Source organism: Passer montanus, unplaced genomic scaffold (genome assembly GCF_014805655.1).
Source record: "Passer montanus isolate IOZ18808 unplaced genomic scaffold, ASM1480565v1 scaffold49, whole genome shotgun sequence".
NCBI classification, from domain to species: Eukaryota; Metazoa; Chordata; class Aves; order Passeriformes; family Passeridae; genus Passer; species Passer montanus.
In genome coordinates this window covers 5,454,971-5,481,147 of record NW_024369818.1, presented here as the reverse complement: position 1 = coordinate 5,481,147, position 26,177 = coordinate 5,454,971, and the positions used below count along the sequence as shown (strand labels likewise).

The 26,177-nt window shown below is 55.5% G+C and overlaps 1 protein-coding gene across 1 annotated transcript in view; it reads right to left on the bottom strand.

Annotated features, from left to right (window-relative positions):
* EFNB1 (ephrin B1) overlaps positions 1-25,381 on the bottom strand; it is a 48,142-nt gene extending 22,761 nt beyond the window's left edge. The window contains exon 1 of the mRNA XM_039722510.1: positions 25,161-25,381. Within this exon, the coding sequence (XP_039578444.1) occupies positions 25,161-25,276 (116 nt within the window). The 5' untranslated portion in view covers positions 25,277-25,381. The remainder of the gene's footprint in view (positions 1-25,160) is intronic.
* Between the last annotated feature and the right edge of the window lie 796 nt (positions 25,382-26,177).

Genomic DNA, 26,177 nt, shown 5'->3' with positions numbered 1-26,177 from the left:
CAAAAAGGAATTACACTCTTGACTTGTCTTCACAAGGACATGTCTTCAGATTTATCTTAACCCGGAGGAACGAACAGAGCAACTCTTAAATTAATAGGGAAATTCGTTGTGCCCTCAGAGCACCCACTGTAATTTCAGGGAGGGAAGGGGGAATCTGCTGTTCCTTAGGAAAATACAGCTTGATTTCCCTGTTTTAAGGCGGGAAGCAAAAAAAAAAAAGAGAAAAACTAAAACTTAGCTCAACCTTAAGGCTGAAACAACTCTCAGCATTGAGAATCACTCTGCTCTACCTTGCCCACCATGCAGGAGGAAGAGGATAATGGCTCCAGCTTTATTCCTGCCCAATCCCTGAAATGTCCAAGACCAAGTTGGATAGGGCTTGGAGCAACCTGGCATAGTGCAAGATGTCCCTGTCCATGGCAGAGTGTGGAACTGGCTGAGCTTTAAGGTCCCTTCAAACCCAAACTGATCTGGGATCCTCTGATTGGCACCATCACCAGTTCACAGGTAACATCCCAGCATCATCCTTCCTGGTGTCTAAGGGGATGGAAATGACTACCTACAGCCACTAAAGCTTAAAACAAGTATTTTTTTGCCAGCTGAGCAGGTGGAGAGTGCTGGCAGCTTCATCCCTTAAAGCCCTTGAGGTGATTTTTGGGTGGCATCCGTGGCTGCCCACCTGCAGAGCCTGGGGACCATCCCAGCCATGCCAGGCAGGCATCCCCATCCCCATCCCCATCCCCATCCCCATCCCCAGCACCACTGCAGGCCCCCAGCTCCCGGCCCCGCAGGCTCCTTGGGAGCGATCAGGTGGCAGCGTCCAATTTCCTCATTGTTTCGGGAGGTGTTTTCTGATGGGAAAGGTGAAAAGGGGATTTGTGAGCCTTGTAAACCGATTCCTCTGAGTTGGGTAAACAACGGGAGCTCTGTTGGCAGCAGGATGCCGGGATGCCGGAGCAGGGAGATGGGATTAAAGTGCAGCCTCTCCTGTGCCCTGAGTTGGGGGGCTGCTGATGGGGCCCCCAATCCCTTACAGAGCCCCGCTCACTTCCTCTTGGGGTCCAAAATACAGGACCTGATCGAGCAACTGGGGGCTACAGGTGGGACCTGCTGGAAGAGCCATGGATCCAGCCAGGGCCCAGTGTCACAGGCACCCCAGAGCGGGTTTGCTGGGACAGGAGGAAGAACACAAGCTAAGGAGGAAAACCAAGAAAGTTTGGCCAGAGCAAGATCAGGAGTTATACTGGGAATGATACCCCACTGCTCCACATCCCCCTCCCATGCAGGCACCTCTCTTCCACGTGGGCACACATGGATAGACGTGGATGAGCCACCACATTCCCAGCAATCCCACAGATGCAAGTGTCCTGCAGATAAGTCATCTGGAACCTTAAAATCCAACAGTCCCTCATCTCTTCTTTAGGGAAGACCAAAAAAAATGGCTTAAAAATACATTTTTTTAAAAGAATGGGTTGACACATTTTCCAGCTGCTCTCCCCCTGGATCCAGGCACTTCTTGCACCACATCAACCACAAAATCTCTGGGGCAGCATCACCTTTCCCCACATCCACAGCATACGATGCCCCTCACCTGATTTCAGGCTTGGCAGAAACAGAACAACATTTCCCAAGAACCTTCTCCTTGGAGAAGATGTTCTAAAGCCGATGCTGACATACATATAAGATGACATATGCTAAATGCTGTTTGCTTCAAAGAAATCCAAAAATAACTGGATCTTACATGGAGGACGTGTATGTCTGGCAGGGAAGGCTGACAGTGCCTGGCAGAGCAAGACCTGCAGGAGCTGGGAGGTTTTCCTGGTGTCTGGGCAGCTGGAGCCCCCATGGGCCCAGCTCTCCACACCAACAGAGCATGTGAGTCCTTCCAGACGGATCACAGCTCCAATCCACCCAGGGATCTCCTCAGGGAAGGGATGGGAAAGGGCCAGATCCAGTAAAAAAGCCAAAGCTCTGAGTTCAAACTGGGTGTGGGATCCTGAAAAACACTCCTGAACCCTGCGGTTTGCTGGTGCCCAGCCACACACAAATCCAATCCTGCCCTCCCTGCCTCACTCATCCAAGCCTCCCTGGGACACAGCAGCCATGCCCAGGCGCTGGGGACTCTCTGCCACTGGCCAGAAGAATCAGTCCTGTCCCCAGAGCTGTTTTCCAGACCCCGATGTCACAGAGCCACATCACATTCCTGCCATTGGAGGGTCCCTGCACAGCCTGTTCAAAGCTCCCTTGGTGTCACCCAGCCACCTCTGCCCTTGCCTAAATCTGTATTTTCATCAAGAAAGAGAATAAGAGGTCAGTAGTAAAAACTGGAACCTAATTTAAGTGAAGTGGAACATCACAGGTCAAACAACATTAACAGACAGGCACAACCACAAGATCCTCAGGGAGCTTGAGCTGAGAACATCAGCCACCCCCTGTGACAGGGAGAGGTTCTCCTGCTGACACCAGGAGGTATCGGTGAGATAGAGCACCCACCTCACTTCACATCTCCAGAGCAGAAGACAATCAAACCAGAGGAATTCACCTAATCCCAAAGGCCCACCTGACTGATCCCAGCACACCACCAACATGCACAGCCCTTCCCCAGAGCGGTGCCAGCACACAGAGGCACAGCCCCTTTCTCCTCTTTGACTCCCATTCAGCTCTTGGGAACAAAGATACTCCGTGGAAGGAAGTTAATTACAAGTGGAATGAAAAGGTTCCTCCCTCTGTATCTGTCGCCTTCTCGCTCGTCCATCGCACTGCTCGTCACCACAAGAGGGTAAATAGGAGCACACGAACCCCCACGCTCTCAGATCCCACTCCTTTCATGTGCTCCTCTATTATTAGTCTCCTTTAGAAGAGCCTGCCATCTTTTTTCCCCCTGCTAATCTATGGATAATTATTTTCCTTGCCCTTCAGCAGCCCTCTTCTATTTCTGCTCTATCCTTTTGGAGCCGAGGTGGCCACACAGAGCCAGCAATTCCAGGTATCTGAAAGCAGCTCATATCTCCTCCACTCCTTTGGTCTCTGCTGTTCAAGGAGATATTTTTCACCTTCCAGCCCCCCCTAGCTCCTCACCATCCCTGGGAGAGGGAACAGCCTCTGCTGAGCCCCTCCAGGGCCGTCCCATCCAGTCCCCCTCCCAGATACACTCTAAGGCCCTTTTTTTTTCCTCATCTCGGGTTTAATGAGGCCCATTCAACCCTCCCAAAGACAAAAGGCCCTTCTCGTTTCCAAACGGATTTACACGACGCATCAGTGAGGCATAAACGGGTCTCCATGGCAACGCTCACCGACCCCCCCAGCTCTGGGATGCCATTTTCCAACTCTACTGCTCCCCAAAACCCTTTTGTTGCTTCTCCGCCAGCTGGGAGGCTCCTTGTGAGCTGGTAACCCCCCACCTCACACGCCTGGGTACCAGGGGTGACATTTTTTGAGGTGAAGTTACAAGATGCCCAAGCCAGTGTCCCCTGGCACAGACGCCCCGGAAAGCTCCGCACTGCGACCGACTCCAGGTCATGGTCAAGCCAGGGCTGGGACTGAGAGGAAGGGATGGACCAAGTGCAGGGGAAAACAAACCCAAACCGCCCCTCTCTGCCCAGAAAGGGGGGTGATGCCCAAGGCAGTGTGGTCTGTCCATGCTCAACACCAGCCCCAGTCACAGCACAGCTCCCAGACCTCTCCACAGGGAAACCACTGGCTCTGGGGATTCCCATGGCATTGGCAATGGCCAAGAGGCCCCTCCAGTGCTTCACACAGAGGGTTGGCAAACACTGAACCACAACTCTCCCCAGGCAGCCTCAAACACTGAAGGCGGAGAGAGCACCTTGCTTACACTGAGCAGCCCTGGAAGCAGGGAAGGTGAGATTCAGGGAATGTGGGATGCAGGGAATGTCTCACTGTAGCTCCCTGAGCTTTGTTCACATGTTGCAGTCACTGCCATAGCTCTGAAGACCAAGCCACTACCCAGCATCTGGGGAACACACCAGAGAACCCGAAAATACCCACCACTGCTGGGTTTCTCAAGCAGAAGTCAGGAGCAGGATCCTGGCTTCAAGCAGCTTGTGGACAGGTCTGCTTTCCCCTCCTGCTGTCCAGACCCCTTCTCCTACCAGCAGCCAAGAGCAGAGGAGGGTTCCAGCCACCAGGATGCTGGGAGAACAGGTCAGCAGGCTTCAGGAAAGCTGGCATGGGTGCTGTGGGATGCCAGCCACACCTCAGCACCCACAGCGAGCAGCTGCCACCACAGCTGGTGACATCCCTGGCCCCAGTGACTCAGCCCTCCTGTGGCACAGCAGGGCTGCAGGAAGGGCTTTCTCCCTGAGCTATCCCCATAATTACAGCATGGCCAGGGAGAGTATCCAAGTGCCAGACTCCCCACCAGCCCCAAGGAGGATGACAGATCACACCACCAAAGGCAGCACCCACAAAAGGAGAATGTTCTGCTTTGTCCCATTGTGGGCTCAGCCAGGATGTATCCTGATGCCAGTCCATCACTTCCAGGAACAGCTGCTGACCACTCTCAGGCCCCAAGGAAGAGGAAGAAGAGAAGGGGGGGGAAGAGGCTCCCAGCCCTCACAGCAGCCAGGCCTGCTGTGAGCAGCCATGTGCTGCTCCATCCTCCCAAGTCCGCGCACATTCCGTGCACCCGGACACTGCACCCGAAAGATCTCAATGCAAACCTAGCGAGGGGGGGAAACAAAACCTGCTGCTAATTGAGGGATTTTGGAGTCGATTTAATTAGGGCCAGAGCACTGGCGCAGGCTGCTGCTGCCACCTGCAGCACTCTCCACAGCCGCTGGCGTGGGCTCGGGGGACCCCAGGCTCCCGCCCACGCCTGCCTGGGGTCCAGACAGGGAATGAGGAACACCAGGAGTCCTGCAGGCTCACCCCCATCACACACCCACCCCCCAAACCCGTTATTTCCCAGCACAATAAGCACCTCCAGCAGCGACGGAACCAAGGGCTCGGCCAAAAAATAAAGAGGAAGAAAAGCCATATTTTCTCCCTGGAGTCGGATCGTCCCGATCTCCCCTCGGAGGAATCAAGAGGGGCCGAGTTATCTAATTAATGCTGGCAGAAGCGGGAGGCCGAGGGCTGGGGGATGGCGGCGGCCCACAAAGGCGGCGTGGGGAGCGGTCTCCCCGCCGCCGCCGCCGGCATCCCCCGGCAATGGGGCCCCACGCTGGGAGTGAGGTAAGAGGGGATTCAAAGGGGGGTTTGTCAGGGGTTTTGTTTTTGGAAACGGGGGAGGGGAAGGGGACAGGGCTTGACAAGAGCTGACAGACAACTGAACAAAACCATAAGGGCCATGAATGGCAACACGGCGCTTTAATTGGCGTAGGAATGGAGAGAGAAGTGAGACAATGAGGCTGGGCGGCGGCAGCAGCGGGCACTCACCTTCTCCTACCCGCACCCCAATCCCTACCCCAACAGAGGTTGGCACCTGGAGGCTGCACCGTGACCCCCGTGCCAAAAAACACCACCTAAAACCCACAGGGAGAACACGGAGGCAGAACGACAGAGCCCAGCTCACGTCAGGCATCACAAAACCCCGACGGCACCAGGAGCGGCACAGTCCCAGCCCCGGGATGCTGCAGATATTAAAGGATCCATCGGAAGCAGCTCATGTTCCCGCTCGGCTCGGTGTGTTTTCCGGCTTCGGTTTGGCCACTCGTGCCCTGGCTACAGCCCCGCTCATCCGGAGGACGGGGGGCCAGGAGGGGGAGAGAGGGAGAGGCAGGTTAAAAGGGAACACGGTTGGATCAGCGGGGTTCCCACTCCTTCCCTGACCCCTCCGAAATAAAACGGAGGAGATTTCGTCTCCCGGTCCAAAGCAAAGAATTACTTTGGCAAGGGCTGCGGCGGCGGCCGGGCGCCCACTTGGAAGGGAAAGCAGCAGGAATATGCCCAAGGAACCCAAGACAAGCCCTCCCCGCCAAGCCCCGCTCATTCTCATGCAGATCAACCCCAGTCGGGACAGAACTGAGGCAAATTGCAGGCCCCCCTCCCCAGAGCAGGGCTGGGGGCACAGGGAAGGGCGGGTGGGGGGCTCAGCACATCAGACCTGACAGAAACCCCCGTGTTCTCCAAGATCCCCCCCTCTTCCCAGCTCTCATTTTCCAAGCTCAGTTGGGAAAAAAAGAACAGAAAGCTAAGAGCCAAGAGCTGAAGTTACAGCTGGTAGTTGGGCCTTAGGAGGGAAGGAGCCCCTTCCTTCCTGACACCCCACATAACCCTGCACCCCACACACACAGTTTGCAGGCAGGAGTCTCAAAACTCCCCATGGGACAGTAACTGGGTGCTCCTGCATTCCAAGGGGTACAAGAGGGCTCCCCAAATCCCTCAGCTTCCCACTTCACTGGCCACCTCCAAAGCAAGGGAGAGGAGCCACCAGCCTCCCCATTTTTCTGAGAAATGCCAGAAAAACAAAGCCCACACATGTCCTGAGGAACAGTAGAAACCACAAGGTCTCCAGGATTTCTCCTGGCTCCTAGAAGCCCCTCACTGTGTCCCAGGGCTCGGGTTTCCATCCCTCTGAGGGCTGGGAGGCAGCTCCAGAGCACCCACCCAGGTCCCTGGGGCTCTGGCTCAGCCCGGGGATGCAATGCTGCGGTTTGAAGGATTAATCCCAATGTTAGGAACTGGGCAGGGAGGAGCAAACCCTGCGGAGGGTTCCCCATCCCAGCTGTGGGATGCCCTGCCCTGCCCTGACAGGTCTCCCGGGTTTCGCCAGCCCTGCCAGCCGCTGGTCCCAGGGGAGCAGCGTCACCCCCACCGCGCCGCCCTGACTCACAGCGGGCCCCTTTGATCCCCCGGCTCCCGGAGTGGCCAAACGAGTTCTGCCATTCCAGCTCCGGCTCCCGTCTGGAAGCGCCATCTTCCCAGGCAGCTGCAAATCACCAGCCCTCAGCCCCGGCGTCATTACTGAGAACTCGTTCTGCTGCCACCGGCACTGGGGTTATTAGGAGCTTCCCAACCCCCAGCCCAACACAGGCCATGTGCACATCTGCCCACAGCTGCCCAGCAAGAAGGGACCCTGATGACCATCCAGTTCCATCCTGTCATGGGCAGGGACACCTTCCACTAGTCCAGGTTGCTCCAAGCCCTGTCCAAGCTGGCCTTGGACACTTCCAGGGACCCAGGGGCAGCCACAGCTTCTCTGAGCAACCTGCGCCAGGGCCTCCCCACCCTCTGAGGGAAGAATTTCTTCCCAATATTCCATCTAATCCTGCCCTATGGCAAGTGGGAAGCCATTCTCCCTTGTCCTGTCTCTCATCTAAAATCCCTCTCCAGCTGTCCTACAGTTCCTTTAAGCACTGAAAGGGGTTCCAAGGTCTCCCTGGAGCCTTCCCTTCTCCAGGATGAACCAGGTCACCCCATGTTCTTCCCTCCCACACCAATCCCACCACCGGCTCACTGCACTCAGCTGCCCCAGACCTTTGGCCCGGCTCCACGGGGGTGGATGGGGCTGGGTTAGGTCTGGGAGAAAAAGCTGAAGATGAGTCACAGGACCTCAAAAGTTCATTTGTTCTCTCCTCTCTTGTCCTCCTGCACATAACTGAGTGATCACCAAAGCCTGGAGAGCCAGCTCTGCAGGGAACCTGGATCCAGTCTCCTCCTCCAGTCCTGCTCTGGATGTCACTCAGCAGGGCAGAAACTGCCCCTTTCTCCCCAGAACCTGTTCCCAGTGCTTCCCCCCCTTTACTGCAAGTGGAACAAAAGCCCAAATTTTCTCCACATCTACACCAAAAAGACCCTCCTAAAGGTTTCACCACTGGAAGGAGTTGGGACACTTGTGCTCCTCCTCAGCAGCCATTCCACTGCTCCCAGTTTACCCAGCTGAAGGCTGCTGGGAAGAGCAGCAGCTGAGGGAGGGGCCAGGAGAGAGGCCAGCACAGCACAGGAGTGTCAGGTTTTAATCCCTCCTCCAGTACAAAGAGATCTGGCTTCTACTTGCTTTTATTTTTAGGCCAGATTTACATGTACAGCTGAACTTCAATCCAACGTACAACTTCCAGCTGGGAATGGGAGAGGAGAGGAACCAGAACCCAGCCGGAGATCTCGGGACTGGTGCTTCTTTCCATCTCCAAGGATGTCACCAGACTGCCGGGACACACAGCTCCCACTCCCAGAGGGAGCTTTCACAAGGCACTAAGCAAAGCTCATGTTTAAACCTAAAAATAACCCAGCCCTTGGGCCTGGGGAGGAGAAGGAGGAGGGCAGAGCACCCGGCCTGTCCCGCTCCAGCGCCAGCAGTTTCCAATTGCCTGCGGATGGGGAGTGTTCCCAATCCTCCCCCCCGACGAAATTCTCCGCCTTGCCACCCACACTCATGGAAGAAAACTGGCGAGAGCCACAGGAGAGACCAAAGTCTCCCCCAGCCACATCCTGCCCCCCTGCTTTGCTGCCAGATGCGATCCCCAGAGCCTTGTCCCGAGCTCCCGCGAGCTGCAGCGTTCCCAGCAGTGCTCCTCACCCCACTCAGTGTGTGCCACCGGGCTGGGGCCACGTCCCAGCCATGCCACCACGCTGGGAGCCTGAGAGGCTGATGCCACCAATCCACACAACCAGAGCTCATTCCAAGGCTGGTGTCTGTCTGTCCTGCTGAGGCAGAGCCGGCCCCCAGTCCCCAACAAAGAGCAATCCTCAAACCTACTGGAGCTGTGAGAGCAGAGACCAACCTCCACCTTGGAGCAACGATTTTGGGGTGCCCCCTAGAAGAGGGGGTCCTTCATCCTGGTTTGTGAAAACCCCAAGTGAGGAGCACCAGTGCTGTTGTGGGTCCTCCCCGTCCTGCCCTGCAGCCCCTGGCAGGACTCACGCACACAAATCCCTCACCAGACTCCAAATCTCCTCCCTGACCCTCAGCTCTTCCATCCCACCCTGCAGCTGCCAGCCCATGGCAGGATTCAACCCACAACCCCTCGGTGGACCCCAAATCTCCTTCCTGACCTCCAGTTCCTCCATCCCTTTCCTGCTTCCCTCTCCCAGAAAAGCCCAACATGGTGCTCCACTCCCTCAATCCATTTAAGTCTTTCTTTGCATGTAAAGTGTTTTTCTCTTTGCCTTTCTCTTTTTTTAACTTATTAAGGAGAAAGTTCAAACCGTTGGCAGTGTCTGCGACGCACTAATTTGGAACTTAGTGCAGTGTCGACATTGCATTAAGTATTTCTGTCAACCATGAGGACACACCATGTCTGTGTAAGAAATTACACCAGCAATTATAGCTAAAGAGGCATGTAAAATTTAAAAAAAAAAAAATTAATGTATTCAGAAGTGATAACTGACATTCTTATTAGGATTAATCTAATTTTAGTAGACTCATTTATATCCTGCCTCTGGATAAAAAATGAGTTTCAATTTTAAAACCTGGATAAAAAGTGGCATTTTTTAAAAAAGTACTTTTAGAAGTCACCCTGCATGATTAAGCGGGATGATAATGCGAGGAAGCTTAACAAAAAGCTGTGCCATTAAAGGAGATATTTGTTAAACAAAACAGAAGCAGAGATATTTATCAAGCCCAGCAGATTATTCCAGGGTAACTCTGGACCCGGCACTTCTGGATGTTGCTTGCGGTCGCAAGTTAATGGAGAGAAAATTGGGAATGGCAGATAACGGGGAAGGGGCAGGAGTCTTGGAGGGTGCCTCCTGCAGCAGCACCAGGGAATGGCAGCACTGAGATGAGTCCATAGCCTGGATGAGGCCCTGCCCCATTGGACATGGACAGGCATAAGGCAAAGCACAGGAGTCACTCACAGACTGGGGGAAAAACCCTGAAAAGTGAGTCAGTTCATATCCAAAAAAGAAAGAACACGAGATGGAACACCAAGGTCCTTCCCAAGGTTTGCTGAACACCAGGTGGGGCTGGGCCTGTTCCAGCATGGCCCAGCCCCGCTGATGGCACTGCCTCAGATGGGCTGCTGGTACAAAATGTGCCCCTGGCCTCAAGCTCTGGTGCTGGCATGATTTAATTCCACGGCAATGGATGCTGTGCTTGACACAGGTTCTGGCAGGGCACAGGAGTGTCTCTTCTCCCTGTGCAAGCCCACCACACACTTTCTGCTACGTCCATCTGCAGCAACACCTCACTGACCCACAAGATGAGGAACCAGCCAAGAGGCCTCCTCCAAGCTCACCTGTCGCTCCACGTCCCCACATCCACATCTCCCATGTGTCCATGACCACCACAATCCAAGGGACACTGATGAGGTCCCAGCTGTGGGACACTGATGAGGTCCCAGCCGTGGGACACTGATGAAGTCCCAGCCATGGGACACTGAGGAGGTCCCAGCCATCCCAAGGTGCAGGACACGGAGGCAGGAGGGCATGGGGAGCCTGCATGGCCAGGATGGGAGCCGCAGCACCCACAGGGCTGGGCTCCTTCCTCTCACCCACATCCCCCCATTACAAGGGAAGTAAGCATGGAAGCAAAGCACCAAAGGATTTAAGAATATGTGGAAAGAGTCAAAAGACGAAGAGGAAAAAAATCCCAGGCTAATTATTTTATTTTCTCCTGACAGTTTGAGCCACAATGGCCAATAAATCCCAATTACGGATTTTAAAAATGCTTCCTGCAGACACTTAGACCATCAAGGCAATTCTGGGCTCCCATAACTCCTGGTTTATGATGGTCATACATGTCAGTTTTCCACAGAGCCCAGCATTTCAATAAAATGACCATAAACCTAGATTAGAGATTAAAGGACTGACTCAGAAGTTGTCAGAGGAAGAAACAAGTTCCCCTGCAATTGCTTTGCCATTTTTACCGACCAACAGTTTGGCTTTTTGATGGGTTTATGCCAGCAGTAAATTTTGGGCTGCTGACAGCTCGGTGTGTGAGACAAGTGAAGGCAGCAGCAGGGAGGTGCGGGGAGGACACGAGCCCAGCCCCGGGCTCAGGCGACAACGTGGAGATGAGAAGTGACAGGGCTCCTCCTGGGCTCCCCCGCCGGCATGGGAACACGGATGCTGGCTCCCACCGACCTTCCTGGCCCCCCTCCCAGCCCCCCAACCTGTCAGACTTCTCTCCAGGGAGCAGCTCTGTCCTCGTTTCTCCTCCTCCCACCTTGGCAGGGTCAGGAGCTGGCAGCACATAGGAAGGTGACCCCCCCGAGGGCTCCCCACTGCCAGCACAGGGGAGGTGACCCCCTCAAGGGTTCCCCGTGGCCAGGCAGGACCAGGGACCCCGGGGATGATGCACAGGGGAGCATCTCCAGGCCCCCCACCAGCAGCTGCCTCTCTCCTCAGCCTGTCTCAGCAGCAGCAACAGCTCAAGGGAGACGCCTTTGAAAGGATAAACGGCAAGCGTTTGTTGTGCTCCTGTTTCCTGGATGAATGCGCTGCTTCCTTTTACTAAGTGCTCTCTTAGGAGAAGGAAAAGGGAAAAATAAAACAGCAGTAGAAAGGAAGGAGGATGACTCACACTGAGGCCACATCTCCACCAACACGCGAGAGCTGCGAGACGGTGCCAAGGACAAAGGCTGGGATCAAAAGCACGGGAGAGGATCAAACACGCGCCCTCCCCAAGCAGGGGGAAGGTTTCAGGGAGCTGCCCGGGGGGAGGAAGGTGGGATGGAGCCAGGCCCTCCCAGCCACCCATGGGCTGCAAGCAGCCATCTCCCTTTCCTGAGCTCCAGCCACTGCTTTCACCATCTGAACAGGAGCTCCGGTTGTTGGAGCTCAGTTAAGACAGCACACGGGGCTCCACACCAGGACACGGCAGCGATGGGGACGGAGAGCACCAGGAGGAACCGTGGCTGCACTCAGCAGGAGGTGAAAAAATGCCCTTTTCCTGAGGAAATGAAAGAGCTGAGCCCGGAGCTCAGCGCGCCGAAGGGGGCCGGTGCCCTTTCTGCCGGTGTCTCTCAAAGTCTATCAAAAAGTCCCATTTACATCAAAATGCCTTTCCAGACATGCTTCGATTTTACTTTTCCCCTTTCATCTCCGTCCCCCTCCCGCCCCACCTCGCAGCCCCATTGTCCTCGCAGCACCAGGAGCGGGCCGAGCGCGCTGCCAGCGGGGAAGGAACAGGAGAGAAAGAAAAGAGCTGGAAACTAAGAGAGAAGCCGGAATCGCTCCTGGTCCCGCTCCAGCGGGAGCTGTGACCCCATCTCCTCCCGCCTGCTGCTTGGCGGCCGCCCCGGGGGACAGCGCTGGCCGTGTCCCCTCCGAGGGGACAGGGACTCGCTGCCTCCGCTGTCACCCGGGACTGCTCAGGCTCCGGTGGCCATAGACGGTATCAGTGAGCTTCAACAAAAGCCCCGAGCAAGGGCTGCAGGAGCCACCATCCTGCTCCACTGTCCCTGGCCAAGCAGCACTGCACATCCTGCTCCCAGCACCGAGGACACTGGTGGCACTGGGAAACCCTGACACAGCACTCTGGGCTTGGTCATGACTGCACAGCCCAAATGGCAACAAACTGCATCGAGCATAAATGCTTCACTCTGCAGATGAGTGTTTAAAATGCCAGGGGAGCTGGAACACGTCCACAGGTGCCAGTGCCAGACTCTGCTCTGCCCCAGCCCTGTCCCACCTGTCCTCCTCCAGCAATCTGCATTTACTGAGCTGTTTCCTCCCCCAACCCTGGCCCCAGCAGTGCCACATCCTTCCCTCACTTTTCCAAGCCCCTTAAAAGCAGAAGTGCTTTTTCCCCAGCCTGCCGGATGGACACGCAAGCCCGAGACTGAAATCTGCTCCAGGTTCCAAGTGCAAATGAGGTTTAAGTGCAGTTTAACCCAGTAAAGCCCAGCACTAGCAGTGCACAATCCCAATGCTGTTCACCAGGCTTTGTCCACCTTGCCTGACACGGAGCTTTTCCAGTCCTCCTGTCCTATTGTCAGCATCTATTTTTAACCCCCAGCATTATTTCTCCCTGCGTGACTTCAGACACTCTCTGGGGACGAGGTGGAATTGCTGAGCTGGTTCCAGGCAAAGTGACTCAACTCTCACCTTCAGAAGCCACACAGGAATCAGAGGAGAAGTAAATTTTCCTCCATTCACATTTTCCTTTCTCCTTCCCTCCAAGCTCTGACTGGGGCTGAAAGCAAGGAAAGCAGCAGGGAGGTAAAGCCTGTGTCCATCAGTGAGAACATGCGGCAATGCCATTTTCCTCCCTTTGCCTCCCTGGTACCTTTATAATCATCTGGATTTATCTTGGGAAAAATCCTGCATCAACTGCTGGTGTATACAAAGGTTAGAATGGTAACCTTAACACAGGTGTTCTGAGTGGAGCTCTGAGCTGCCAGGCACAGGGAATCTCATGGAGAGAGGCAGAAGGGAGGGAGCAGCATTCCCCTCGCGGGGCCCTGGGCCGAGCGCCGGTGCCGACGCTTCATTGCTCCCTTTGAGCTGGTCTTGCCGGCGCCGCAGAGCAGTAATTAAGGAGAAGGTCAGCAGCGAAGCCCTTCAAGAATCTGTCCCTTCAGGGGAGCATCCAAACAACCCCACCATTTGCTACCTTCTAATTCCTAAAGCGCACAAGCCCAACGCCAATCCAACGCCAACCCAACGCCGAGCGCTCGGAGATGCCTCATGGAATGAGGGATGCGCGTGCTGCATCAGCCAGATGTTGACATTATTTGGCATTAAGAGCCAATAAATAATCATTAATGCTGCTGCAGCAACCAGGCTCTCTGCAAGAAAGCCCAGATGCCAAAAACGCCGTGTTTATGGCACAAGGGGAGGCAGGATCCGGGAGAGCCGCCTGCCGTGCACAATGCAGCCGGCGCTGCCAATTCCAGCGCGCATCCCGGTCCCTCAGCACTCGGCACTGCTCCTGAAGCCCCAGCTCAGGGGCTGGCAGAACTGGGAGAGCCCCTGCGAGCCAACCTGCTTCCACAGCCACACAGGATCACACTGGCCACCAGAAGCTCGGGTGACATCAGGAGCTGTTGCATTCCGAGCTGTCTGACACTGCTCCAGCCAGCCCTGTTTTTTGGGATGACTCCCTGGTTTCACTCACTGGAGCTGGCAGGACGCTGGAACACACACAGCCCCGGAGACAAGAGAAGGCAGCATCTGGAAGCAATTATCCCAGCACTCTTGTATCTGTCACCCACTCCTTTTGTAAGGAACCATTCCCAGTATCAGCAATCTCTCTGTCATAAACCAGGAAAGGGATTTTATCCCTCATCCCAATGAGGCAGCAGAGACTTTCCCGACGGAGAGCAGGGTGGGCAAGGTCCCTCCTGCCAGGTCACAGGAGAACTGGGCACAGCAGAGACAGGCACCTGTAGGCACCTTCAGGAAGAAGGCCACTCAGAGAAGGAATACAACAATTTGCCTCCTTTGCCTGTGCCCTGGTATGATTCTGCAGCACTTTCAACATTATACTTCTGAGTTTGACACCCCAAAAACCTCCAACTGTTTTACAGGCATGGATGATCTTCTGGGAGCTCTGTGGGATGGTCCCCATGCCTCCAACGCACCCCGTGCAATTCCATCCTCAAACCATGTGCTCCATCCTCAGCGAACACGCCTCCAGCCTCAAACCATGTGTTTCCATCCTCAACCCACATGCCTCCATCCTCAAAGAGGAAAAACAAGGAGGAACAGGCCTTGCCTAGGAGAGCAGGAGCCAGGAGGATCCCACAACCCTTCCCCACCACCCTGAACACCCCCTCCTCCCCAGGCTAGGCAGTCCCTAGCCAGCATTCTCCCTGGCATTGTCCTCATCCCACACCATGCTCAGGGACAACACGTAGCTTGCATCCCAAAAGAAAAACTCAGCCAAGAAAGGCTGGCCAATGGGCAGGCACCAGGACTTTTTCAGCTGGCTGGCACATCCAGAAAATCCCCAGCAGCTCAAACAGGGGTACCCCCACCCACCTCCCCGAGCCCACAAACTCCACATGCAGCAGAGGGAGGTGGCTCACAAAGACTTTCGTGCCTCTCTTGGATGTTATGAAAGCAGGCAGGGAGCATGAAACTGCCTGCCGTGGGTGGGAGCACCCAGGGCTATATGGAGAGCCGGAGGATTCCTCCGTGGTCTGGGAAAGCACGTGGCTCCCCCGCCCCGCACACACCCTCGCAGGGTGGGTTTTTCTTCTGGAGAGACTGGGTGAGCACAAACACCCAGCACAGCCCCACATGAAGGGGGTAATTAGGGAACAGCACCCAGCACTCACCAAGTCAGAGCAGAGATCAAAAGAAGAATCGAGCATTAAACCTCACCAGGATCAGGAGCTGCTCCTGGGAATGGACTCCTGTAGGACACCCCCCACCAATCCCTGCATCTCACAACCACTCACTACAGGTAGGGAATGCCAAGCCAAGGCAATACAAGCAGGCTTTCCTCCATCCCCTACTCCCAGCAAGTCTTCCTGTAGCTCAGGGAAGTGAAATAAAAAGAAGGAAAATAGGTAAAAGCTCTTTACTGCCATTAAACGAGCAGCAGGCATGAAGCTCCAAAAGACAGAGCAGTGGGAGAAGGCTGGGATTCCAGGAAGCATAAGGGACTTTCCTCTCCCCTCTCCCCTCCTTCCACTGCTTTGCCAGGATGTTGCTGCCTCAATTATTTCAGCAATTAGTTGAGCCTAGGCACAACTAATGGGGGGGCAGGGGAAGGGGGGCACAGGGAAAGGGGGTTGCAGGAAAAAGGGGGCACAAACTGGCTGGGATGCACAGCCAGATCTCGGCCTCACAAAATTTCCATGAAAGAAGAATAATACAAATCTTAAACCCAAACACAGCTGAAGGGGAAATTCCAGCTGCCTCCAGCCCTTCACACCTCCAAGCGCCTTCCTGAAACCCCAATCCAGCCAGGCCTCCTTGGCCCAGTGAGAGGGAAGGGGGCTGTGCATCCCCAATGGCACTGGGACAGCCTTTCCCCCCTCCTGGGGAAGCATCTCCTCCTCCTCCTCCTCACATGCTGCGAAGGAAGCTGGGAACAATGGGATACACCAGTGCCAGCTCCAGCAGGGATGGACACTCATGGACCACCCACCCGACTGCCCATGGACAAGGGACAGCCTGGGAGGGACAGCCTGGAGCAGCGGGCACAGGCAGTTGCCAAGACCCCCTCCCTTGCTTGGTGTGAGGGGCAGCTCCCTGTCCTGGTGACATGGGGGGACCACGAGAGGGACACAGGGAATTCAGCAACTGCAGGCTGTGGTCACTGAGGGAGGGGCTGTGCAGAGATTCCCCATCTTCCCCCAGCCCAGCTCTTCCCACAGGAGAGGGGTTGCTGGCTGAGCCATGGGCCAGACTTTCCCTTACAAAAATAACATTTCATTTTTTTTTTTTTTAATTTCTTCTTTTGAAATAATTGACTAATTGGCCGAGCCCCAGGTCCGTGCTGGGAGTGGATCCCAGGTCTGCTCTTGCATAAAGCGTTTATTAAAGACATCACAGGAGGACAGGAGAGGAGAGGAGGGGAGAGGAGGGGGGCCAGGCAGAGCCCAGCAGGCCGGGGCGGTGCCCAGAGCACGCTGGAAATTTCCCATCGCACCCAGAGGGAGGAAGCCCAAAAATTAATCCTGATCATCCCCCGCAGCACAGCTCTGCCCTGAGCAGGGCCTGACTCAGCCGGGATGGGCATCACCCAGGACAGGCAGCACCCAGGGAGGGCATCCCAGCCCCAGCACCCTCAGAGCAGGGCTGTGAGTATGTGAAAGGGAGGGGGTCCCCCTCCTCTCCTCCCTTTAATCCCCAGCCCCAAAGCAGAGCCCTTTCAGGGGAAAGTGTAATGCAATACCTGGAAAATTTCTCCCACCCGTTCCCCGCTGTCGGCTGCCAAATTTAAAACATATTTGCTGCCTGGCCTTGAAGAAACGTAACCTGCTGCCCAATTCCAACACGTTCATTCTTTGGGGGGCAACGAAAAAATTCACGGAGCCGCTGGTGGCTCCTCTGCTTACACCCCACAGCCCTCGGGGTTGGGAGCTGCCAAAAAGCTGCCTGGGAGCCTCCGCCAGCACGCACCGGAACGCCAGGAAAGAACAGGAGGGAGGGATCCCTTGCACAGCAAGAGGTTTTTGAGTCAAGGTCCACGAGCCCTGAGAGCCAGCTGAGGGTGCCACCAGACAAAAGCCCTTGGAATATGCAACAATGAGGGCAGTACAAAACTCCAGAGCATGGGGACCTGCAGGGAGGGGATCCCCACCCAGAAGGGGAGCCACCCCATCTCCCCTCACAAGTGGAGAAGCCAGGGAGCAGGTGGAAGCATCAGCCCCATCCCTCATCCCACCATCCCAGCTCCTCACCAGGAGGAATTTTCTGGCAGGCCAGGGTTTCGAGGGGAGGCTGGAGCAGTGGGAAGGGGCTGGGGGAGGGCACAATGTGTTTAGCAGACTGAGCGATCCGACAGGGCCCATTAAAGGAAACAATTTGTAATACAATAATTATTATGTCGTTTCTCTGGCCTCTTTCCTAAGCCTCCCTTTAAACAGTTTGAGGCTTGAGGGGCCTCTAGAAAGCAGAAATCTGTGGGGCTGAGGGTGCTCCAATATCTACATGTGCCAGGATGAGGAAAATGGGATGGACACATGGAACAGACACTCGCTTGAAGCTCTCCATGAAATGGGAGCTCATCTGGTTCGCTCACAATCCTTGAAGAACACACGGAACAAAGAGGAACTGCTGCTCCCCAACTGCAGGGGATCATCAGCAGATAAGGGTTCTCTCTGGGAACACCACTGGATGTGGATCCATACTTGCTCCAACCTGGAGCGAGGCCGGGCCCCGCGGCCACTCCAGCTCGGCTTTTCTGCTCTGAAGTTCTCGGCCACACATCTGAAGAAAGCGGCAGCAGCGAACAACAGAGTGAGAGCAAGCAACACAAATCCCTGGGATAATGAGCCCGGAGGAGGGAGACGGTGGGCTCTGTCTGAGGAGGGAGCAGTGCTTTTATTGGAGAGGCCTAAAAGGGCTATAAATCCTCAGATTCAAAGGCGAACTCAAGCTCTTTCAAGTCGGAGGAAGGCCTGGGATGTGTCAGCTGGGAGGACTAACCACGCCGCGTCCCCTGCTGAAGTGGCCTCTTCAGCAAAGCCGCGGAGCAGCCCGGGATATTACACCCAGATCCTTTCCATATGCTCCCGGCCGGCCGCAGGCAGGGCACACGGCAGCTCTGCCGCCCGGCCCCCCGCACAGGAACCCCGGCCACCCTGCCTTCATGGGGGTGCCTTTGTGCCCATTCCCTTCCAAACCCCACTGAGGATCTGCCCCCCGAAATGCCAGCGGGAGTAGGGGGCTGCGTCCCTCCCTCTCGCGTTTGGCTGCGATACTACAGCGAGCCCAGACAAAGAGCGCGGAGCCCAGCACCAGCACATCCCTGCATCCCTCCACATCCCGAGGCTGCCAGCCCTGCCTGCCAACCCGCACACCAGGCCGTGCTCCCACGTTTCAGAAATCCATTAAAAGGGAAAAATCGGTGGCAAAGAGGAGACGGCGCCGAGCCTCAGCCCTGCGCGAGCAACCGCAGACGCTGCCCAGCCTAATGAGAAGGAAAACACGGACACAGTCTGGGATCAATGGGAATGCTGTAGGGGGGTTTATAGCTCATCAGCCATGAAAAGGCACTTTGCTTTTCTCAAAGTGTCTACTTGGAAGAGGTGGGATGGCAAAAGCCAGGCAGGGCAGCTGGTACACAGGGCTGGGCTCATCCTGGTAGGATGCCAGGGGCAAGGAAAGGGATTGCTGGGAAGCGGGATGTCCCTGTCCCATCACAAGCAGTCACGCAACCCTGGGTGCCATCAAAACCAGCCAGGACCCCCAACTAGGGAGGGCACCCACTCCAGGGCTTTGAACTTCCCAAACTCCAGCCTGAAGGTGCTGGGACAGAAGGAGCTGGGACAGCTTGTGCAGTGTCTCCCAAGTATCCTACCCTGGCACCAGCAAGGGCCAATCCATGTTAAACCAGGTGACTCCAGGCTTCACACCACAGCCCAGCCCCAGCAGACATGACACACGTGGATCTCTGTGCAGGCACAGCACCACAGAGGGATAGAGCCTTTGAAAAACAGCACAGGGAGCCCACGGCTAGACACCAACCAAACCCCTGGCTCTGCCCTCACAAAGCCCCCCTAGAAAAGCCCTGTCCCATGGCCTCAGAAAGGGCAAGCAGCCCACCTGGGAAGGGCCGGCTGCGGGTAGGAAAAGGTTATTCCCGAGCAGGCGAGCAGGGTTATAAATAGCTGGCATTTTTGAAGTGCAGCTGCTCGGCTCAGCTCAGCTCGGCCGGGGCAGCACTGCCACGCCGGCACCTGAGCCGGCTCGGATCCCGCCCGGGGGCTCCGGCAGGGAGAGCTCACAGAGAAGCCACTGCTCACTGGAACGCCACGAGGAACCCCCCAAACCTGTCCCCTCATCCCCCAGCGAGGAGGGACTGGAGGCCCCCCAGCCGCGCTCCAGGTACCGCCCGCAGCCCCACTCCAGCTCCAGCAGAACCTGCTCCACGGAAGGGCAGGGGCCAGGAAAACCCCACTGTGCACAAATCCAGCCTCACCGAGCAGAACGTTTAGCCCTGGCTTGTCCAACTCCTCTGGGACCAAGCCTGGACAGGCTGGGGGAGCCAGGAGTGCCAGGACTCCAAAGTTCAGCTGTGAGCAGAGCATTGGGGCTCCAAGCAGGGATGGGATTCCGAGACTCCACGAGCCCAGCACCACTGCTCCAACCACAGACAGGATCCCAGGGCTCCAGCACAGCCACGATCTGATGCTCCAACTGGAGATGCAATCCAGAGGATCCAGCACAGCCCTGAGCAGACCAGCAGGGTTCAACCACAGATGGGACCCCAAAGCTCTGGCATAGCCATGAGCTGGTGATCCAACCCACAGGGGGCAAGAAAACCCCTCCCGAAGGATGCCGGGACTGCACCAACCCTCTCCACAAGCAGGACCAGCACCACCATCCCTCCTGCTCTCCAGAGCAGGATTCTCTGCCACACCCCCCGACCCAGAGCAAGGGATGGGAAGGGGAAAAGCATTGGGAAACAGCAGCAAGGAGCTGGGCTCTCTGTCAGCCCTGCACAACAAAAGCCCCACAGCCCGGCCGCGCATTCCTGCCCAGATGTGACGCCGCGATAGCACCGAGTGAGTCCTGCTCCTGCTCCCTGATCCAGCAATCATTAATTAGAGACAGAACGGAATCAGCTTTGTTTCTCCCCACCCTATTCCAGCTGCCAGACTCCAAGTAGCATGTGCTACTGATCGCTCCAAGATGTTTTCCCACTGGAGTCCAGCGCTCCTTGGGCAGACAGGCTTCTCAGCAGCACGGCCACTGCTGTGCCAAGGACAGGGTGCCTTGCCACAGGGGCAGCGAGCACAAAGCCATGGGAAAGCTGGGGGGAAGCTGGGACATACAAATCCTACAGGGAAACAAGGGATCATCCCCACTGCTAAGCCTCTGCTTTATAGGGGACAATCCAAAAAGCCCCTGAAGGACGTCATGCAAGGGACTACTCGTGCGTTCCGGCTGTTTGCGACACCCATGATCCCTAAAAACATGGACAGGGCTTGGGGGGACCCCTGAGCCCCCAGTAAAGCTGTTTGGGGGAACCCCTAAATACCTCGTGAAGATGCTCAGAGGGACGCCCAGCCCACCTGGCCACACCACTAAGGGCACAGGCACGTCCTGCCCTGCCACATCCAGCCTCTTTGGGATAAGGATTCAAGGGACACCTCAGACCCCAAAGCGACACAGGAGCTCAGGTGCAGTGGAGGAAAGCAGCCCCTGCCAGCCTCCTGCCAGCCCTTCCCAGTCAGAACTGGCATGGAAGCCCCGTCCAGCCCCACTGCCAGGCGGATCCAAGGAGCTGCAGCAGCTGTTTTGCTCCGGAGAAAGCGCCGGCTCCTTTTACAATCAATCAGCCACCCCATCACGGCTCTTTTTTTCTTTTAAAGGAAGCAGTTAAATCCATTTTATGGAATCCAGCGGTATTTACCCTGCTACTGCAAGAGCCGCAGCCCTGCCTTCCCTTTTTTTTTAATTTAAGTTAATGAAGTCATTCCCAAACGACCCACAAGGAGCCCTGGGTGCTCCTTTCCCCCTGGCACAGGCAGAGGGAGAACACCTCGGGTGAAATGTGGGATGGAAAGGCCAAGGTGCACATGGTGGGGGCCATGGGATTCTTATGGGAACACAGAATCATAAATCCTGGAATGGTTTGGGCTGGGAGGGGACCTTAAAGCCCATCCAGCCCCACGCCCTGCCATGGGCAGGGACACCTTCCACCAGCCCAGGTTGCTCCAAGCCTTGTCCAAGCTGGCCTCGGACACATTCAGGGATGGGGCATTCAGCTTCTCTGGGCAACCTGTGCCGGGGCCTCCCCACCCTCCCAGCCAAGAATTTCTTCCCAATATCGAACCTAAACTTCCCATCTTTTTAATTTAAGCCCATTCTCCACCTCTCAGCCTCAGGAAGGGGGAGTGTCCACAAGTCAGAAACGACTTTTAATTAAAAATAAGCAGCGAGTTTTCCCTATTGCCTAAATCCTGACATCGCGAAGCGCCTCCCGCGCCCACGGCTCCCGTAATTCCATTCCATCTGCTCCGACAAGTGCGAGCCCCCTGCTCCAGAGCTCCAGGCCAGCCCTTCCCCTCGGAAACAGCCTTCCCGCAAGCACTTTGTCCCTCGTAAAACGGCATTAAAAGAGGCAAAGATCTGCCAGGCTTCAACCCCAGCGCTGACAGAATTCCATGGGACACCATCATGTCATTAAAGGCAGAATAAAAATACCACAAAGGATTAGACTTTTGTCTGGTTTTTTTTTTTTTCCTTTTTCCCTCACCTTTTTTTTTTTTCTTAAATAAATGCATTTATTTGGTTTTTAACAAGTTTGGAGCTGAGCAAAACTTTCTGGAAGGGGAAGAGGGAAAGCAGAGGCGAAAGGAGGCGTTCTCCGGAGCCGCGTGGATGATGTGTCCCATTTCCCCCACCTCCTTATTAAAATACTTTCTGGGGAGGCGAATTCCAGCCTGAAATGAATTTTCCAAACCATATTTTATTAGGAATGTTTCCCTTTAACGGTCGGTACAGGAGCCCACCAGGGTCAATATTTCTCCCAAATTACAGCCGAGGGAGTTGAGAAAGGATTTAGCCAGAATTCCTCTGGCAATTCCCGGCTGCCCAAGGAGAGCACGCTCCCGCTGCCCCCCGGCTGCGCAGCAAAGGGGACGAGTAAATCCCAGAAGCACTTTCCCCAAAGCCCCCCTTGGACACGATGGAATAAATTAAAGCCACATTGCCTCTCCAAGCCCCCTTCCAAAGGGCTCTGCAGGCATCCCAAGGAAAGCTCACTCAGAGGGTGAGCTCATCCCAAGCACAGGTTTGAGACAATTATCACTTTTTCCAACAAAGCTGTTCCTAGGCCTATTTTTTTCCCTTTCAAGACCCAGCATCCTCACAGTGGGAAGTGGGTGATGATTTCACCGCTGGCTTTGGGACACACACCCAGGAGCCGACCTGGGCTTCCCAACCCAGCTCACAGCTTAAGCCTGACTTAACTCGATTAGGAAATCATTCCATCTATCGGATGTGTTATCAGCATCCCTCTGATAACACCAGGAGCCCCAGACTTGCTTGTGGAGCTGGAGACCACAGCTCCCAGCTGCCCAGAAAGGGCAGGAAAATATTTTCCTTATTTACAGCAATCGCGCTGAGGCTGGCCGGGCCCGGAGCGCCACGCTTGCTCCTCGGATTCGTTGGAAAATTCCACTTAGCTGTGTTATTTTTAAAGGCTTTAGCTCTCTTTACTCTAAAAACAAGAGTTAAAGCTCAGCAGAATGGGATGGGGGCTGGCACAGCCCCGGCACTGCCCCAGGAAGGGGCTTGGAAGCCCAAGTACGGTGGCAAGGAGTTTTTATGGATCTATCTGGAAGATAATCCCAATCCAACTCAAGAGCATGAGTTTTCCTCCAGCTGGAGCTGGACTTTGCCCAGCACACCAATCCCCTGACTGGTTTCCTCAACGGGTTTGCTGGGAGCAGCCATGGGGAGGCTCTGCCCGATGCCACGCAGCCGGCAGAGCTCGGAGCTGGGAAAGAAAGCGACGGATCCCAAAGACGGATCCCGGACACGAGGAGCCGGGGTTGCTCTGCTGGGCACAGACTGGAAGGATCTGAGTGGGATCTCAGCCCAGCCCTGAAAGTCCCCACTGAGGCAGAACACTTCCATGGGTTTTGCCCGTGCATGTCCCAGCAGAGCCATTTCTGGGTGGAAACGCCAACGTTTGGGGCGCTTCTCGCTCTCTCCGGTCCCTGTGGGGATACAGGGATGGGGAAGCAGCCACAGGAGCAGCCCCACATGGGATGGCACATTCCCAGAAAGCTGGGTCAGGGCACACAACCTCTGAGCTCCAAATCTGCGGATATCCGAGAGCAGACAAGCCCCGAACTCCAAATTCCTGGAGAGTGGGCAAGCACCGAGCTCCAAAGCGGGGTAGAACTGAGGGTGGCAAAGCACCAAGCTCCAAACTGGGGGAGGAAAAGCACCAAGCTCCAAACTGGGGGAGAACCGAGGGCAGACAAACACTAAGATCTGAATTTGGGGAGAACAGAGAGTGGGCAACCAATGAGCTCCAAACTAGGAGAGAACTGGAAGCAGACAAACTCAGATCTCTGATCTGGGGGAAACCAAGGGTGGACAACCTCAATCCCCGAATTCAGGGGGAACTGAGAGTGGGCAAACACCAAGATCCAAACTGGGGGAAAATCAAATCCAGACAACCTCTGAGCTCTGAACCAAAGGCAGAAACTGCTGAGCCCCAAAAACTGGGAGCAAAAAACCACCAAGCTCCCAGTTCGGGAAAACCAGAGAACCCTTCAAGCTCTCCGTGGGCACCCCACTAGGGAGGGACATCTCCAAGGCCACCACGCCAGGGCTCAGAGGGAAGTACTGGAGTGTCACCCCTGTGCCAACCAGTGGCCACGGCCTCCTCCCAGTCCTCAGGAAAACCCAAGAAAAGGAAGGCAAGAAGGGTGACATGGCATCCTCCACCACCGAGCCGGAGCCGCCTCCACCTCCAGCCGCCTTTTCCCAAATAAAATCTCTATTTTCTGGAAACAATTTGCCTGCCCCTCACCAAGCTCACGAATCCAGCGGGGCAATTCCTGAGGGAAAAGGCTCTCTCTGCTCCCAGCCACAACTCCCAAAGAAAGGAAAGGAAGAACACAGCGAGGAGAGCGAAGTGACGGAGCCGCCGTCCCGGCGCTTCCAGAGCTGGGGACACGCAAAGTGTGCCTGCAAAGTTCCTTTTTCCCCACCAAGAAACCAAGGAAATAAACATTTGGTTGGAATACATGTCCAGGCAGGAATGTTGTCCAAATTGCTTCGATTCTTTCCAACCCTCAAAAACTCTTTGGATTATTTTTGGGTTATTTTTTACCTTGAGAAGTGTGGCGGGGAGGAAAAAAAAAAAGCAGCAGGCTAAAAGCAGGAATTTTTTGAAGGGAGAAAGGAGAAAGATAAATAAACATTCTATGATCTACAAGATAAAGCTGAGCAAGGGCCGCCGACCCATCCTGACCACCAGCCCCGGCGTAGGGGCGACCAAAGACCCCCCACTCCTCCTCCTCCTCGCCCTTCACACTGTTCCTGCACGGCAGCCGCGTCCACATCCACGGATTTAGACAAAAATGTATAAATTGATAGAATTTAGGTGGCTCTACAGGCGGAGCAGCCCCACCGCCCGCTTTGTTCGGACCCAGCCCGAGGTGGGGGCGGAACGAATCCCCTCGCCTTCCTCCGCGGCTGATTTCGGATGGCAAAACCCAGGGAAAAAAATAAAAATAAAAATAAGGTAATAAATCCAAGCGCTGGAGCGAGCAGCGATCCGGGGGAGGAAAAAAAAAAAAAAAAAAAAAAGAGGCGTGAAAAAAAAAATTAAAAATCAAGAAACAAAACGTGGTTTTCAAAAATAAAAACGGATTTCAAGAGAAGAAAAGCTGCGAGAAGTGAAAGCATAGTTAAAATCGGGGGGGAAAAAAGGGAAGAAGGTTTTTTGGGTTTTTTTGGTACGAAAAGCAGCGCGGCGCCGCGGGTCCGTCCATCAGCCGGGGGTCGCTCCGTCCGCCGCCCGCAGCCTCCAGGCGCGATTTTACCTTAAAAACCTCGCTGTTTCCATCAAACCCGCATTTAGACCGCGGTTTCGGTGCCTTTTTCCCCGCGGGGGGTGCGAGGCGCGTCCCTCCCGACCCCCCCCCTTCTCTCGCCGCACGTACTTGGGGTTCGCGGAGCTCCACGACACCGGCTCCAGGCTCTTGGCGAGCGGCGCGGCGAGGCGGCACAGGGCCAGCAGGACACCCAGCAGCCACCGCCCGCCGCGGGGCCGCGCCATCGTCCCTCGGCGGCGGGACGGGCCGGGCGTCAGGCGCCCATCACGCTCCGCCGCCGCCTCCTCCCGCTCCGCTCCCCACCCGCCGCCTCCGCCCGCCCCGCACCGACTGAGGCGCCGCCCGCCGCGGCAGCCGCTCTACCCCTCCGCGCAGGCAGCGGCGCGGACAGCCCGGACGAGCGGCCAATGGCTGAGCGGAGCGGGGGGGGCCTTGCGGGAGGGCACGCCCATTGTGGGTTCTTAAGGGGAGCGCGGTGGATTTTTGCTTTTTTAATGCCCCCCCCCACTTGCCGGCCGTTGTCAGCGGGTGACCGAGGGGAGGGCGAGGAGGCGACAGCGTTGGGGACGAGCTGGCAGAGCGCCGGTATGGGCGAAGCACCGGCCCGTCCCCATCGCCGTCGAGCCCGTCGGCCCCCCCGCCGCGCGCCGCGCTTGGCCTCGCCCTCCCTTCAGCCGCGGTCCTACAGCGCCCCCTAGCGGCCGGCGCCCGAAGCGAAATATTCCCAAAAATATTGGGAATTACCGGGGCTGGGGGCTCGGCAGGGACCGCGCTGGGCCTTCATTTCCAGAGGATGGGAGGGCATTTCATTCCTTAATTTAAAAAAAAAATTATTAGGTTTTTATATTTTTATTTTATTTTATTTTTTCCAGCGTTTTTCAAAGGTTGTGGTCATTTTTTCCCATTTTTTAAAAGAATATTTTCCGCTTCTTTGATGTTTTGGAGGGTCACTGAAAGATTTAAAAATGTTTCGGCTTTTTTCAAAAATCTTTAACTATTTTAGGGCTTTTTTCGAGGGTTTTTAAAAAAATTTACTTTTTTGGGGACTTTTTGATGGTTTTTCAGTTTTTTAAACTTTTTTTCTGGTCTTTAAAAAATTCTCAATTATTTTTACTTTTTTTTGAG